General features: G+C 41.7%; 2 protein-coding genes across 3 annotated transcripts in view; one reads left to right on the top strand and one right to left on the bottom strand.

Annotated features, from left to right (window-relative positions):
- Positions 1 to 2913, bottom strand: part of smc4 (structural maintenance of chromosomes 4) — a 76231-nt gene extending 73318 nt beyond the window's left edge. The window contains exons 1-2 of one of the 2 annotated variants that reach the window (XM_067449932.1): positions 2774 to 2913; positions 2014 to 2140 (exon numbers count right to left, since the gene is read on the bottom strand). In XM_067449932.1, the coding sequence (XP_067306033.1) occupies positions 2014 to 2128 (115 nt within the window). In that variant the 5' untranslated portion in view covers positions 2129 to 2140; positions 2774 to 2913. Of the gene's footprint in view, positions 1 to 2013; positions 2143 to 2773 lie in introns of both variants that reach the window. The other variant, XM_067449933.1, reaches the window with a different exon arrangement.
- A 167-nt stretch (positions 2914 to 3080) lies between these two features.
- Positions 3081 to 16553, top strand: part of ift80 (intraflagellar transport 80 homolog (Chlamydomonas)) — a 63241-nt gene continuing 49768 nt past the window's right edge. The window contains exons 1-8 of the mRNA XM_067451884.1: positions 3081 to 3544; positions 3627 to 3705; positions 5293 to 5513; positions 8310 to 8420; positions 8715 to 8783; positions 10224 to 10333; positions 12828 to 12917; positions 14965 to 15102. Of these exons, the coding sequence (XP_067307985.1) occupies positions 3668 to 3705; positions 5293 to 5513; positions 8310 to 8420; positions 8715 to 8783; positions 10224 to 10333; positions 12828 to 12917; positions 14965 to 15102 (777 nt within the window). The 5' untranslated portion in view covers positions 3081 to 3544; positions 3627 to 3667. The remainder of the gene's footprint in view (positions 3545 to 3626; positions 3706 to 5292; positions 5514 to 8309; positions 8421 to 8714; positions 8784 to 10223; positions 10334 to 12827; positions 12918 to 14964; positions 15103 to 16553) is intronic.

Here is a 16553-nt window from a genome sequence, read left to right as displayed (position 1 = left end):
ATTTTAGACTTTATATAAATCGTTTAAGATTGCTCTTATGGGGACAGTCGTTGAAGAGATGCCTTAAAGCAAGTCTAAAATAAAACGTAAGATAGCCACTGCTGTTGAGCGCGCAGTGCTCTGAGGTGATGCCGGACGACCGCTGAATATGACATCAGCATCAAACACACGCCGAGACGGAGACCAAAGATCTTTGATTATGTGCCCAGATATGCTGAAGCCCATATTTAAACGAACTAACGCGAACGCAGATAGAATTTCAATCAGAATAGGACACCTGATGGTCTGAAAAAATAATACCTAATTTGGAAAAAAATAATACCTCTGAGTCCACATTTAACACTTTTAATGGCCTTAAATTTGACAATTTTGATTTATCACTTTTTAATACTTTTTAAAACCCCGCGGACACCCTGAACTCGGATAAGTTACTTTAGTCTGATTCCTGGTTTGGACGCGTTAGAGTACTCGTGACTGGAATAAAGCAGTCAGATTAGAGTAACGCGTTACTGGCATCACACATTCGTTTTAACACTGGGTCGGCACTTCCACCTGCGTCATGTGACCTTTCCGATGAGATGACATCATAGGCCGTGAAGAACAACAACACAGAGGTCGCGCATTTGAGGTTAAAAAGAAAATAACTTAGGGCTGGGCGATATGGGGAAAATAATAATAATAATAATCTCTATTTTTGGGTTAAATGGTGATACAGTATTTTCTATTTAGGTAAAAAAAAAAAAAGATCTTTTTTAAAAAAAAATGTCCCATCCACATTCTCTATCTAATGTTGTCCTTCACACAATGGCGATATTGAAGGCTATGAAAACAAATATAGTGAATGTAATACATGCAGGCTTAGGCTATGCGATATCATGCGCAAAAAGGGGATTAAAATCATTTCTATTCTAGCTACATAAAAACAAACAAAAGTATTTTTTAAATTGACTTAAATAAAAATAAAAACAAAAGCACAGACTAATTATAGCGGGCTATATTTGATTACCCCATTATAATGGGCACTGCGCCCGCGCCTGTCAGTCAGCGCATGTCTCCGCCAGAGCCTCTGCTGGTTTAATCCATGCGCGTTACTACATCTTATCACCAGATATTGTGAAGCCCTTAATATAAAGCACACGTCACGTTAAGAGCAAACTGCATCTACTCTCTGCTTTCTCCGCGAGTTATCAGATGCGCTCGTTTCAAACTACAGTATAGCGGCATAGCCTCAATCTATATAGTTTCTAAATAAATATATCGTGCAAACTCGACATACCGCACGCAGCCCTAATATAAAAGTTAATTTTTTTAGAAATGAGACGAGATGATAGATGAGAAGGGCTGAGGGAACTTTTATCTATTTTAACTTTACATATTTGTGATATAAACTCACGATTACTAGAAAAAGGCAAAATTCTGTCTCAATAGCAAGAAAGAGAGATTTGTGAGATAAAAAGTTGCATTTACCTTTTTTATGTTTTATTCAGTGGTAGAAACAGCTTCCATAGTTTAATGCCATGACTTCACTATAAAACCATTATAATACGAGCTCTTAAACATCCATTATGACAGAAGCTCTCGCTAACAGGGTCATTATCAAAGCATCACATTTAACATATTTGAACTATGAGTGTTTCAACTATTTGAAAATAAAAATATTAGTCAAAGACAAAGCTGGTGAAAAAAGCCCTTTTCCAGGAGTGGACTTTTTCTTTGTGTTGTTGTTGTTTTCCAGGACTGGAAAGCCTGTCATCACTTGTCCAGGTTTATGTTTTTTCTGAGATTAAAATGATAAATCACCACAGCTTCTCTCTCCGGGGAGAAAAGTGCACTCACTCGTGTGAACATTTCCAGCATTTTTATAGCCACGAGTGGCCAAGAACAACACACACTCTGAACATCAGCCGTGAGCTGACGGGACTGCACCGAACAAAAGAGCACGAGAGACGAAAACAACGCTCAGACCGGAGCGGCAGTGCTCGTGCCCGAGCGCGCGTCACCCGCTGGTCTTACCGTGCGTCGCGGGGGCCGGCGGCGCGCTGCTCTTCGCGGTGTCATCCTCGGAGTCCTCCCGCGCCTCCGCCGCTCTCCGGGCCGCCGTCGAGCTCTTGCTGGTTTTAGCGGGCATGATCCACGGCACCTGAGGAGCACAAACGGACACCGGGTCAAGCGCGCGCACGCCTAACGTTACTCCACTCCGGTTAAACGGCAACACTCGCCGAGTGAATACAGACAACGGAGCACATCACCGGTAAAGTGTCAGAACCGCTTTAAAAAGTATGTTTTAGTGCTCACACGGAGAAAACGAGCTGACTACACACACACACACACGCGCGCGCATATAAGCGCAGTGTTTGTGACGAGCTCGTGCATGACAACACAAATCACGAGCGCCGCTGACAGCTTTCACTAATGCTCGTGCACAACTAACGCACTCAAAACAACCGTAAACAACTGAAACAATAAAAGCAGAGCACCGTGTGTCATTAAAGTGCTTCACTTAGCGTGAGACAGAAGATAAAACAACCGTAAACACGGCGGACGAGCGCACTTGTTAACGTTAGGTAACTTACACTAACGTTAGAGAGTCTGAAAGTTTTGCTTGAGGATATTTAGCACTTAATGTTAATGCTAAAAGCGAGGCTGGTTTTATAAGATCGAGTAAAACTAGTTCACAATTATGAGCCACACGCGACTGTTGACGAGAGCAGATAAACGCGCTTGTGCGATCTGACACTTCACTCGACGATCCGACATTAATGTCATCATTTACCTTGTTAGTCTCGCGGGTCTCGCTCACGCTCGTCGGTGTTCCTCTGAGACGGATTTCGGAGAGTAAACCGGGAGAGTCTGCGCTCGTGCACTTCCCCGTGCTCTGAAATCTCACTCGTAAATGGCGCGTAAACCGAGCGCACGAACCCGAGTCCGTTGTGACCCGCGCAGTGCTTCATGGGAACACAGCCGCCCTCCGCGCGTCACGTGACCGGGCACAGTTCTTTATTTTTATTTTGTTTCTGTATTTATTTTTAGTAACAACAAGCACACTGAGCATGTAACAACAGTCGAATCAATGGCAATTTATTTAAAAACAGTATTAATTAAGTTTCAAAAGAAAAAAGTGGTCATACCGTTATAGAAAAAATAGATTTTTTTCTTCTTTCCATAAATAAATAATCAAATATGAAATTAATAACACTGAGATTTAAAAAAAAAAATGGAGAGTGAATTAATAAAATACACATTAGTTTACTTAATATGCACCGCTACGTCTCGCGAGAAGTGAGGCAGTAGGTTTGAAGGAGTTAAGTCTCGCGAGATGTGGGGCAGCGTTGTTTTAACGTCAGCACACTTCCAGGTTATCTGCAGGGAAAGAAACCTGTAACTTAACAAATAAGAAGAAGATTGGGAGATCATGTGAACGACGAGTGTTTACTCAGGAGTGTTCTTTCTCAAAATAAATCAGCATCAAGATCTTTTAATGCTTTTAAAGTAATTTTTGTCAGAAGTTGCGACGCGTTTCCGTGGCAACGGCGCCTTCAGTCAGGTAAACATCTTCCATTACCGCTATTTTCTTTGAGATAGATGTCGCATTTGAGTGTTTTTTCATCGTTTCTTCTTATAAATAGGGGACTATTTCACATTTAAAGCACCACAGAGACGCTGAAGGATGCGACTGAAAACATCTCTGCTGAAGGAACCCAAACATATCCTTTACATGTATTAGTCATGATGTTAAGAACATATCATGTCCGTCTAGAGTTTCCTATGTTTACAACTCTTTCCTAGAGTTCACAACTCTTATTTTGCTGTGATGCTGATTTTTGGAAGACATACCGTATTGGTCACAAAAACAATGAGCAATTTAGGTTCTTTAATGAATTAATTAAGGGTCTCCTGGAATTGTGACCAACTTTAGTGCTGATAAAACTGCATTTGCTTTGTAACTTATCCTCTAAGCTAAAGAGCTCAGCGTGGAGCTAAAAACGTGCATCAACCGGTTTCAATAGAGCATTGCGGTCAGGAAGAAAACGCAGGCTATCAGGAAGCCCCGTCTCCTGAAACCACAGCTGAACGCTTGACTGATGCTTGCTGCTGATCTGAAGGAACGAGGGACAGAGCTTCATGGATTAAACACAAAATGAGCTGTCAAATAAGGCCTTTAAAGGAATAGTTCACTCAAAAATGAAAATTAGCCCATGATTTACTTCCTCTCAAGTCATCCTAGGTGTAAGTGACATTATTTTTTCAGGCGAACACAATCAGAGTTATATTTAAAAAGTCCTGGGCTAATCCAGGCTTTGTTTTTACTGTTACAACAATCTGGAATCTGGAAGGACACTTTTCATGCTCAAAAAACAACATTACACACTAAAGAAGTGTGAAAATAGGAAAAGACACCTTTAAAAAATGCATTCATTCTGCCCTATTTACACTGCTATAGAATTGATTCTCATGATAAACATGGACAAAAAATAAAAAAATATATTTATATTTATTTCTGTGATTTTTCCAGATACACTCCTTCAGGATTCAGAACAAGTTTTGGGAAGTTTTATTCAAGTATGGCCCTATATGACATCATAAAGTCTGGGATTCCTTGTATAGACACTTGTCCCGGATGGGCACACACACACACACACACACACACACACACACACACACCATCCAGTGTGAGAGCAAGAGCGCACCCATCAACGAGCTTCAATTGGGTTACCGGAGCGCTGGCATTGTGTTTTAAAACACTAAATCAATAATGTCACTAAAGAAGTGTGTGTGTGTGTGTGTGTGGGAAAGATCACCTTGTTTATATTCACAAATATCCCAGTGTTAAGGGGACAGTGGATGCAGTTTGTGTGTCCAGAGTTCTGTAAGTGTGTGTGTTTGTTTTCCACTCATGACCGGGAACACACACACACAAGTGTGTAAGTGCATAAAATGTGATCAACACCAACTTATAGCGTGTGTGTGTGTGTGTGTGTGTGTGTGTGTCTTTAGCTCCGCCCACTGCACGCCTCCTCAAGCTCTGTTTTCTAAAAGAGTTCGTAAAGCGTATCTGTGTTTTATAAATCTGATAAACCAAAGATATGTCGAGATATGTCACAGCTGAGATATGAAGGATCTCTCAAGATTAACATGAGACTGGCAGAAACTGTGTGTGTTCTGGAGCCTTTATTTCTGAGTTTGGTGTGGAGAGGTTTGTCGTGCCTCTCTCAGGCCATGCCATGGTTCAGTGCGCTGTATCTGTATCTGTGTCTCATGAGTCTGCACCGGTCACCTTAACAGCGGCTTACACAGAGAGCTGGTGAGCTGCGTGGGCTGGAGCTCCGCGGATGAGCTTTACTCCTGCAGCGACGACCATCAGATCCTCCGCTGGAACCTGCTCAGCCATGACACCAGCGTGCTACTCCAGCTGCAGGACCACACCTACCCCATCGACCTGCACTGCTTCCCCAAGGCCGTGAGTGGGAAGAGGCAGGCCGGGGCCGAGACCTTCGCCCTCACCAGCGCCGACGGTAAAACCTCCTCACAGAAAAATAATCTTGTTTCTGATTGAAATCTTGTCTCTTGTTTCCGTCCTGAACAGAAATCAGATTATTTTCCTCAGCCCATTGGCAGATCATTTTGCCTGTTTTAAGCAAAAACTCACTTCAGTTAGATTTGATCTTCAACAAAACAAGAACAAATATCTAATGTGGTTTTACTGATCTAGTAAATGCATCTTGATTTAAGAATTGTTAGATATTTAGACTGGAAACAAGAAATCAATACTAAATAAGAAGAGCGTTTTTGCTGTGTATGATCGCCTCTTCGCATCTCATGTGACGTGATCAACAGTGCAGTGTGAGTTTCAGCCTGTCAGGGGTTGTGCTGTGAAATATGGGCCTCCAGTGCTTGCATGCGGCTCGTGTTCACGTCCTGGCTTTAACGCTTTTGTTTAGATGAATGTTAGAGAAAGGCAGAGGTGTTGACAGCTACTGTGCAGAAACTGCTCACACACATCTCCTCTTCTGCACAATGTTTCATGCACTTCTAACCTGCAGTCACATGCTCTAAATCTAGCTCAGTGGCGGCCAGCATCATGCTGATGTGCAGTTTCAGACGACCACAAATTACACAGAACACTCATGGGTCTTAATACACACCCCGCCGCTAAGTATACACTCCTCCGTATCTGTCTCCATGCCTGTGTCTGCACACACACACACAGAGAGCAGATCAACCACTGCTGATAATGCTGTTATACTTTAATCATTTCACTGTTACTCTACAAATGTAGAAACAGCTTAAAGACATGTTTTATGAATGAAGGCCAGTAACACTGACACTGATTCTGATATTAATGATAGACCTCTGATGATCCCTTTTCCTCTGGGATCATCAGAGTCTCTGAAGCTCTTCCTCTGAAACTGCATTGATTTGGACCTTCAACCGTTGGCTCCCATTGAACTCCATTATGTGGAGGAAAATCCTGGAATATTCTCAAAACACTTCATTTCTTTTCCACTGGAGACAGAAAGACATGAACATAGATGAGATGGGGCTGAGGGAACTATCAGGAAATGTGCATTAGGAAGTCAGCTAATCCTTTAAAACACTCCTCACATAAACTCGTTATAATAAATGCAGGTTTGACCTGTGGCCTGTCTGACTGGTAGGAAATATTCAGAAATTGGGTACAATTGTCAAACACTTTACAGTCTTCACTGCACAAATAATAAATTAAATATAGATTAAGCCGTATTAAAGGGTTAGTTCACCCAAAAAAGAAAATTAGCCCATGATTTACTCGTCCTCAAGTCATCCCAGGTGTGTATGACATTCTTTTTCCAGACGAATTAAAGTTGAGTTATATTAAAAATGTCCTGGATCTTCAAGCTTTATAATGGCAGTAACTGTTGCTCTGTTTTTGAAGTCCATAAAAGTGCATCTGTCCGTCATATAGCTGCTCCACGAGGCTCCGGTGGTTAATAAGGGCCTTTAGAAGTGAATTTATGCGTTTGTGTAAGAACAAAAATCCATATTTAAAACTTTATAACGTTTCAGGCGATCACCTTCCGTATTCAGTTTATGGGAAAAATAAGTGTTGAAAGTGCCTCTGCAGTTCAAAAGCTTACGCTCCAGTTACGCTCGCGGCTCGTCAGACGTCGCACACGCATCTTGAGAAGCACTTTCAACACTTTTCCATGGACGGCGATCGGCCGGAACATTAATTCAGAAAGTTTTCATATCATGTTCATATACACCTGGATGACCTGAGGTGAGTAAATCATGGGCTAATTTTCAGTTTTGGGTGAACTATCCCTTTAAAGCTACAGTTTTCCTGATTTTCTTGTTTTCTACAGTTCTTTGATTAACTTTAAAGGCACAATATGTAAGCTTTTTGGAGTAAAAATAAATAAATAGAACAATGTCATATATTTTGTTGACTTGTGTACCTACATTAACCTGAATGTTCCCAAGAATGTCTAGATCTAGGGAAATCATTGATTTGAACCCGGACACGGACCTGTTGTCTATCAGTGACATCATACCCGCGTCGATTTCCGCTGATTTTCTTTATTTGTAGAAACCATGGGTACACCAAAGCTGCTTTAATATCGGGTGTGTTTTATTAGACACCGTTTGGATCACTGATGGACAGAAACTAATGATTGTTCTCCACACAGTCAGTCTTATTGTTGAAATCTGGTGTTGTTGATTTACCGCTCAGAGTAGCATGTTTTACCGCCTAATCTGATCTCGCTCACTGCAGTGTGAACAACAGTCTCATAGCAGCTTTATAACATCACTTTAACACACTCAGATGTGTGTGATATGAGAAAACAGCGCTGCATTCCCACACACACACACACACACACATGAGTGTAATAATCGCTCGTCTGCGGCAGAACAAAAGCTCTGCCGAATCAAGTCATCAAGACACGCCTCTGTGAGGAAGAAACGACCTCTAGCGGCGGAAATGACATGCTGTGGCTTTAAACACAGACATCATTAGTGGCTGCTGTCACTTTAACGCGAACACGATGCGGATCTGACGTGCTGTCGTGTACATCTCATTTCCTCTCAACTCTTTAAAGGGATATTTCACCCAAACATTTCAATTCTGTCATCATTTACTCACCCACAAGTTGTCCCAAACCTGTATAAATGTCTTTGTTCTACTAGACACAAAGAAAGATGTTTGGAAGAATGTTTGTAACCTTGCAGATCTCGGGCACACACACCTGTTTGTTACTTACTCCAATGACACACTCATCGAGTGTGTGTGAGCAGAAGATGGCCTCCACTGATTGAGTGCTGTTGTGTAGGTAAACTCCATCTGGTGTCTAAATCTGGGCGGATAGAGAAGAGTGTGGAGGCGCATCGAGGAGCCGTTCTCGCGGAACGCTGGAATCATGACGGGACCGCACTTATCACAGGTGCGTTCGATATACACACACACACACACACACATACATCAATGTTTAAACCGCACAGATACGCTTATCCTCACAGGCTAACAGCAGACGAGGCTAAATAAAGCTGACAGGAAATGTCCATTGCATTATGTTGTGGCCTGTCTCATATTATCGCCACACACGTCTGTTGTGTTTTTGAGCTCTGAACAGCAAGTTACTGTAGGATTTAATGGGATAGTTCCCTTGAAAAGGAAAATCATTTACTTACCCTGTTGTTCCTCACCTGTATGACTTTTATTTGTCTTTGTGTGTCAGCTGGTGAAGATGGACAGCTCAAGATCTGGTCTAAGAGTGGGATGCTGAGGTCAACTCTAGCCCAACAAGGTAAACACACACACACACACACACACACACACACACACACACACACACACACACACACACACACACACACATTTTATTTAATTATTTTATTACACTTTACATGTCCACATTCTTCTGAAATCAGTTCAAAGGCATCATAATCTGGACATAATCCCGGACATCCTAAAAAGTTATTTTTTCCTGTTTGCTGACAATTTAAACTGTCGTTATTATTAGTTATTTATGGGTTTAGACGCACTCTAGTGACGTTATTACGGGAAGTCTGTGTAACACGATCCACCTATAGGCCTCTTGTCCATTAGCAGGACAATTCATTTCCAGCACAAACATGTTCACTGTCTCTGGGAGAGGAGTTTTGGGTCGAGGTCTGAAAACCAGGATCTGACCCGAGACATGAGCGGGTTTAGGTCCACTAAACCAGTTGGGACGGACATTTTTCTCAGTCGCTTTGGTGCATTCCTCACATCACTATTTACATTTGCACAGCAGTTCTCAAAACAATCAGTGCATACTGTTAAACCTGGTTGATAACCTGCAGAAGCGTGTCACTCGCTCGAAATGGGTCGCTCTTTCCTCAAAAGCAAGTGTTCATGTCAATGACAGTCCCAGTGTCATCAAGATGGAAAGTCCTGACACTATTGTTTATGAACAAGATCTCCACGGCTAAAGTCGAATGGCTTCGTCATGTTTTCATTATGACAGTTTACTCTGTGAATGCAAAAGAAGTCCGATCTTGGTGACACTACCAGGAAATGCTCAAGACAAGGCTATATACTATTTGCACAGCCGTTTAAAAAATACAGTAAAGTTACACATTACAGTATTCAGTGAGGTACAAGACACTGGATATGTAGAATTACACATTTTTACTGCATTTGCTCTTTGCAATTCTAATTTGTTCACAGCATCGTGCAAAATAAAAAATACACCCTTATTTACAACACACATAAACTCCCTTTAGTAGAGCTGTGCATAACTGTAGACAATATTGCAGTACAAATAGGACCTGAACATACAACATACAGCACTGTAATCATTCATGCACATCCAGACGCTCCTCTCATTTCATCTACAGCACGGTGAGACACAGGAGACAGCTTCAGGAAGAAAACAAAAAGATTTTTAAAAAAGTGTAAAATTTGCTTGACAGATTTTGACAACTAGTTCAACATTTTTGTATGTAATGACTCAAGCTATGAAGTCATTATTCATTGCAAGGACTATTAGTTTTATATGGAATGACTATTCAGCATTCACAAGTATAGCTAATTTTGACTGACATGACATAAGCAAATGATAATGTTATAAAACAGCAGAGAGTTATTAAAGCAATTGATGCATGTCAAAAAGCATTTGCACTTTGTTGGAAGGAATGAGAAACTGCTACAAACTGTGTGTGTGTGTGTGTGCGTGCGTGCGTGCATGTGTGTGTGTGTGTAGGGACTCCCGTGTACTCTGTGGCGTGGGCTCCAGACTCCGGACGGGTTCTGTACACGTCAGGTCGGCAGCTCGTGGTGAAGCCACTGCAGCCCAGCTCCAAACTTCTGCAGGTACTCACAACACACACACACACACACACACACACACACACACACACACTAAAGCATGTCATATTCCTGACATCTTAACAATACAAAGGTGGTTGAAAATTGGCAAACTTGTTTATGTCAAGAAAAAAAGATGAAAATAGAGACAGTAGTAGTTTGTAGTTAACAATAGTACTAGACAATAGTAGTTTGCTCCACTGTGACACTTTCTGATGGCAGGCAATTAAAGGGACAGTTCACCCAAAAATGTAAATAGCAGCGCTCCAGCACTGCAAAAAATGCTCTTCTTATTTAGTATTTTTCTTGTTCTTGAGAAAAATAATCTTATTTCTGTTCGGGACGGAAACAAGAAACAAGATTTCAATCCGAAATCAGATTATTTTCCTCACCCCATTGGCAGATCATTTTGCCTGTTTTAAGCAAAAACTCACTTCAGTTAGATTTGATCTTCAACAAAACAAGAACAAATATCTAATGTGGTTTTACTGATCTAGTAAATGCATCTTGATTTAAGAATTGTTAGATATTTAGACTGGAAACAAGAAATCAATACTAAATAAGAAGAGCGTTTCTGCAGTGTAGGTTCTACGCCGGCTTTGTATTGGGTTATTTTTGCGGCTGATCTCATTGAATATGCATTTGTAGGAGTTTCCCTCTTCAGACGAGAGTATTTAAATGAATCATGCGAGGTGATTTACTAAGGTTTGCACTCGTCCGTTTACTGGCGTTTGAGCCGTTATTTACAGCCCTTAAAAGCATGTCTTAAACCAGACGCTAACGGGTAGATTGGGTGGGTCATTATGGGAATGATCCGGCTGTGTGTCGTCAGTAGATCACTCGCTGAACTTTACACTTTTCATGCTAATTTGCCGTTATCCTGTGATCTGGCCCAACGTGTCAGGAGCGTTTTTTCTGTTGTGTTGCACAATATTGATTCACAAATCATTTTAAATTCAAAAACCCTGATTAAGGATGTCCTGTTTGCGAACCTCTCAAAGGTGCCATGTGAGTTGTGTTGACATGAGTGAGTGTGTGTGTGTGTGTGTGTGTGTGCACCGCCGTCCCCTCAATAACAGGACTAACAGCTGTCAGAAGAGAGCCGTGGAGAAATATCAGATGTGTTTCCACCAGAACTTGTATATTTATCAGTTATACTTTAGCTTTTTTCTTCCTCTTCTTAAAAGCTCCCTCAATGTCTTTGGCATGTGATTTCATGATTGTAAAAGCATTAAAGAACATTCCTCTAACGCTGTTATTAAGCTCCCACAAATAATGCTCGGGCAGTGTGGTGTGTTTGCTGGGTAAAGCGGTGTAGTCATGTGACATGACTCCTATGAGGTGTAACTAATCGTGATGATTGAGTTGGGTGGGATGGCTAGACATATGTCTCTGTTTCTTAGTTATAGTGCAGAGAACGACTGCCCCCCAACACACACACACACACACACACACACACACACACACACACACACACACACACAACCCTTGACCTCCTCACCTGAGGTCAGACCCAGGGGTGGAGGGTGGGAGGGACGTCACAGCTGGGTTACATTTACTCAACAAAAACACACAACACTGAGCAGTCAGATCTCTGGAAACAAACCAGAGAGAGACAGAGTGTGTGTGTGTGTGTGTGTGTGTGTGTGTGTGTGTGTGTGTGTGTGTGTGTGTGTGTGTGTGTGTGTGTGTGTGTGTGTGTGTGTGTGTGTGTGTGTGTGTGTGTGTGTGTGTGTGTGTGTGTGTGTGTGTGTGTGTCTTTAGCTCCGCCCACTGCTCTGTTTTCTGAAAGAGTCTGTAAAGTGTGTCTGTGTTTTATAAATCTGATAAACTAAAGACTCTTGTGAGATATGAAGGATCTACAGCACTCTACATATACTCAAGATTAACACCACACTGGCAGACACTGTGTGTGTGTGTTATGGACCCTTTAAAGCAACCCATATGACTCCAGTGGTTTAAGCTCAGTCTTATGAAGTGACTGGAGTGCTTTGTTTGCGCAAAAAAAACGGTAATTTACCAAATATGAATCTCCAACACGTGTTTGTGCGAGCACCACGATGCATGCGCTGTGTGTTGTGTTGATGTGAAAGCAGAATTTGCTGCGTGAACGAACATTGAAGAATCTTTTTTTTGCACTCCAGTTGCTTTATAAAACTGAGGTTAAACCAATGCATTACTTTAATGATGTCTTTCTGGGAAAGTAGGAGTTGTGTAGCTGTCAATGGAGGGGCCAGCTCTCAGAGTTCATCAGAAATATCTTCATCTGTGTCTGAAGATGAACGAAGGTCTGACGGGTTTGACGTGAGCGAGAGGACCTAATGACGGAATTTACATTTTTGGGTGAACTATCACTTTAATGTCATCGAGACCACTGTGGTGACTTCATATACATGGCAAACATATCCACAAATGGCCACTATAGCATAAAGTCAATCATAAGCGTTTGCTTTAGATGATCTGAGGCCTCTGCCAGGCTAGTAATGCTCTGTGTCCGCAGTGGAAAGCTCATGATGGAGTCGTTCTGAAGGTGGACTGGAGTGCCGTCAATGATCTCATTCTGTCAGGAGGAGAAGACTGCAAATATAAGGTCAGCACATGTTGATAATGCAGGATTAACGAGTTAAACGAAGGCCACGTCATGCTTTACTTCATGCTGTGGGCTATAGAGGGATCTGATACTGAGGCTCCTGTGCTTTCCAGCAGGAGAACGCTTTGTTTTCTGAAGCAAAGGCAAAAACGGGGCAGTGTTTTTCACATCAGCATAGTTACTATTAAAGCTTTTGGGCCTCAGTACATAAAAGATCAGCTTGAAAACGGTCTCCTTGCTAAGCGGATAATAATGACTGATATTTTGGGAACATCATGTCCCTAAACAAAGAGTTGCGGCTTTTACAATGTGGTAGGGGGTGTGTCGGTTCTGACAGCTTTTATTCAAAACTAATGAGCAACATTATGAACAAAATCGATTGTTCCAGAAGACAAACATCTGACGGGTGCAGTAAGGGACTGTGCGATTTTGGCCACGATTTGGCCGTCTGGGACAAATTTAGCAAATCCTAAAAGATTCCTCTGATCCTAGGCTAAAATCTGACGTCTTTGGTCGTTAGTTTGACATGTTCACCGACAGCCGATTAATGAGCGCTGCGATCAAATTTTACCTCAGACGAAATTCTGGCAGTGTCAGAAGATTTGGCACACAATCCTGCAGTGTGACTTCTCCTACGACGACAGTCAAATATCTCCGTTTTTCAAGACAAACTATGACCAAAACGAGAGCTAGAGATTTCTTTGTAGCCAGCATTTCAGTCCCGCGTGTAATGCAGCTCACTGTCACCGAACGCACATGCCAGGATGACCAAACTTAGTGTATTTACTAATTGCCATATCAACATTATTTAGAGAAAAAATAGCGTCAACATTTAAAAATCTTTAAGATATTACTGAACGTTTATTTTACCATAGCAAAAGTACATTTCTAACTTAAGTTTATTTTTTATCTCTGTTTATTTAAAATGAGACAAATCTGATATTATAATCTTATATCTGTTCTTTAAGAGTAGAGATGGTTGTTTAATGCTGATCTAACAGCAGAAGACACGAGTTGTGGTCTAAATCCCAGTCGAGCAGACGGGGCATGTTGTCACACAGCGTTACAGTAATTAACTTCCATTCCTTCAGGGAAAATCAAGAAAAAAGTATACACTTTATTAATGAAACAAAACCACATAATTGTAGAAGACGTGTGTAAAATTAATGTGGGAAAAAATAAATACCCTGAACCCCAAGTGGATTTATACAAACGGAGAAAGTCAAAGAGTGTTAGTTTGTGTCCTGCTCTCCTCTACTTGTTGATCCCAGAGCAAAGCGTTCATCAGGGCTGTTCACGTTCAGTCCGTTTCCCCATCTTTGATGATCTGTGGGGGAAACAAAACTGCAAGTTACAGGCAAAAAGGGAACGTGACAGAGTTGCCAGTAATGTAACTCATATAAACGTCAGGCTGGCTTTTCAGAGATGGTGATAAAGCCAAGATTTTCAAACTGTTTAAAACTTTCAAACTTCACTTCTCCGCCCTCAAAATAACGAACACACTAATGAACACAGGCAACCACAGAGGTATAAATGAACCAGCTGTGATGCAACAAAGACAACAGCATATCGTGGGTCTGTAAAACATCTCAGAGCACAGTTACTCCCATATAAAGCAGAACCCGCTGCGTCTCGCCGAGGGCTCTTCAGCGCTGGAGAGCTTTTCTAACATTAGCGTGGGTCCTGAAGATCTTGCCCCCTACTGCTGATCGGCCACAAGTGTGTTGTGCTGCTCGGTGGATCGGCCCAATCCACTTCGTGTTTTCTCCCATTTACACAGACAGCACTATGTACAAACAGCACACACAGAACAGACATTTATTAAATATTCATAAAATTGTTTATTTGGCTGTTGATTTCAATTTTCAGCAGCGTTTCTTAGCAACCAATCACATACGGCACTTTTAACTTAACAACATCACTCATGTTTATAAAAAATAGCTGCTGAAAATAAGCCTTTTAGTTGAATGTCCAGGCAGAATGATTGTGTTGTGCTAGACTGAGCGGTGTAATGTGTGATGAACTGCGCTCTGTGGTGTGTGTGCAGGTGTGGGACAGCTATGGGCGGCTCCTGTTCTGCAGCTCTCCTCATGATTACCCCATCACCGCAGTGGCCTGGGCTCCGGACGGACAGCTCTTCGCCATGGGCTCTTTCCACACGCTCAGGCTGTGTGATAAGACTGGGGTAAGTGTGTGTGTGATCCTCTCACAGAGACCCTAAAGCTGGAGGAGCAACATATCGCTCTTAACTCGCCAGTGTATTGCATTGTTTTAAGGAATCACATGATGGCACACACCTCTTCGATCCTCTCAAACCTTCTCCACTCACAGACAAACCCTCTGATCTCAGTGAGAGCTTTAATGTCATGAAAGTTGGAATGAAATGGAAATTCACACAATCTATTTCCTGAATGCACCTTATTGATCTTATAGTGGACAATTCATCCACGCATAACCAAATAAAGCTTCCGCAATTGTCGTGGAAATGTTATACCATCACATATATATATATATATACACTCCTGAACAAAATCTTTTGAGTTTTTAAAGTGATCAACAAGAACGGTGGGGCTACTCACTACTGAGTCCTTTTTTCACACGTTTAGTACTGTTGTGCCTTTATTTTGGGCAATGGTCTTAAACTTTTGCTCAGCTGATGAACGGCCTGTTTGAGTTTAAATGCAGTTTTCAATAAATCGCCTGCTCTCTATTTTTTGTCTCTTGCTCCTGTTTCTTCTTTTGGCATTTTGAAGCAACACTTACAACCCGGTTATGATCCACAAGTGCGAAATGAGTAAAACTTGCAATGCATCCCCTGGTCTTAAGATTTTGTTCAGGAGTGTAATATATACATATATATATATTACATATCATGCCATTTCCACCTCATTAACTACCAGATCTAGTAGTGATCTGTGCCTGTAATAGTTTATGAAAGTAAAATAATTTTCTTTCTCATGGTAAGTGCCTACTGTAATCCTGGAGGGATCTCACCAAACTCATTGTAATGTGCTTTTGGCCTGTTTCCTCTCGTATTTGTGTGTGTGTGTGTGTTGGAGCAGGCTGGGGAAGGGTTAAAGTTGTGAGGGTTTCATACGGAGTGCTGTGTCAGCGGCTCGCTGCATTAACCCCCTCAGTAAAACACACACCAGAGCACTTAAACAAACACACGCCTGCAGTGTTTCAACTCAATTCAGATACACACCACAGATGTGTTTGCACGTGCCGTGTCTTTACTCCTAAAGTAACACATTTGAAAGGATCCTTCAGTGCCTTGGGATTGTAATTTCAGTGGAGTTGTTAGATTGTCAGATGGACTGAGATGAGCCCTTTTCCTTTTATTCATTAGCCTTGTGTTGGAGTGTCCCGGTTCAGTTCATCAAAACAATGACTTGGATAAATAATCAAGAGAATGGTTTACAGCTGCCATGAGGAACTAATCATGGCACTACATTCAGGTGAATTGTTGTGTAATTTTTTGCAGTGGTTGAATATCGTAACCAGTCCCAGATCTGCTATCAGCTCTCTATCTCAAGGATACAAGTGTGCGATGTTGTGTGAGCCCATCTGCACATACGCCACTAGACAACAGTGTGTTTATGAGTGTTTGCAGCTGTGTCTGTCACTCACACTAAC

Source organism: Pseudorasbora parva, chromosome 8, assembly GCF_024679245.1.
Source record: "Pseudorasbora parva isolate DD20220531a chromosome 8, ASM2467924v1, whole genome shotgun sequence".
Lineage (NCBI taxonomy): Eukaryota > Metazoa > Chordata > Actinopteri > Cypriniformes > Gobionidae > Pseudorasbora > Pseudorasbora parva.
Note: the sequence above shows the minus strand (reverse complement) of the source record. Positions and strands in the feature narration are given on the sequence as shown.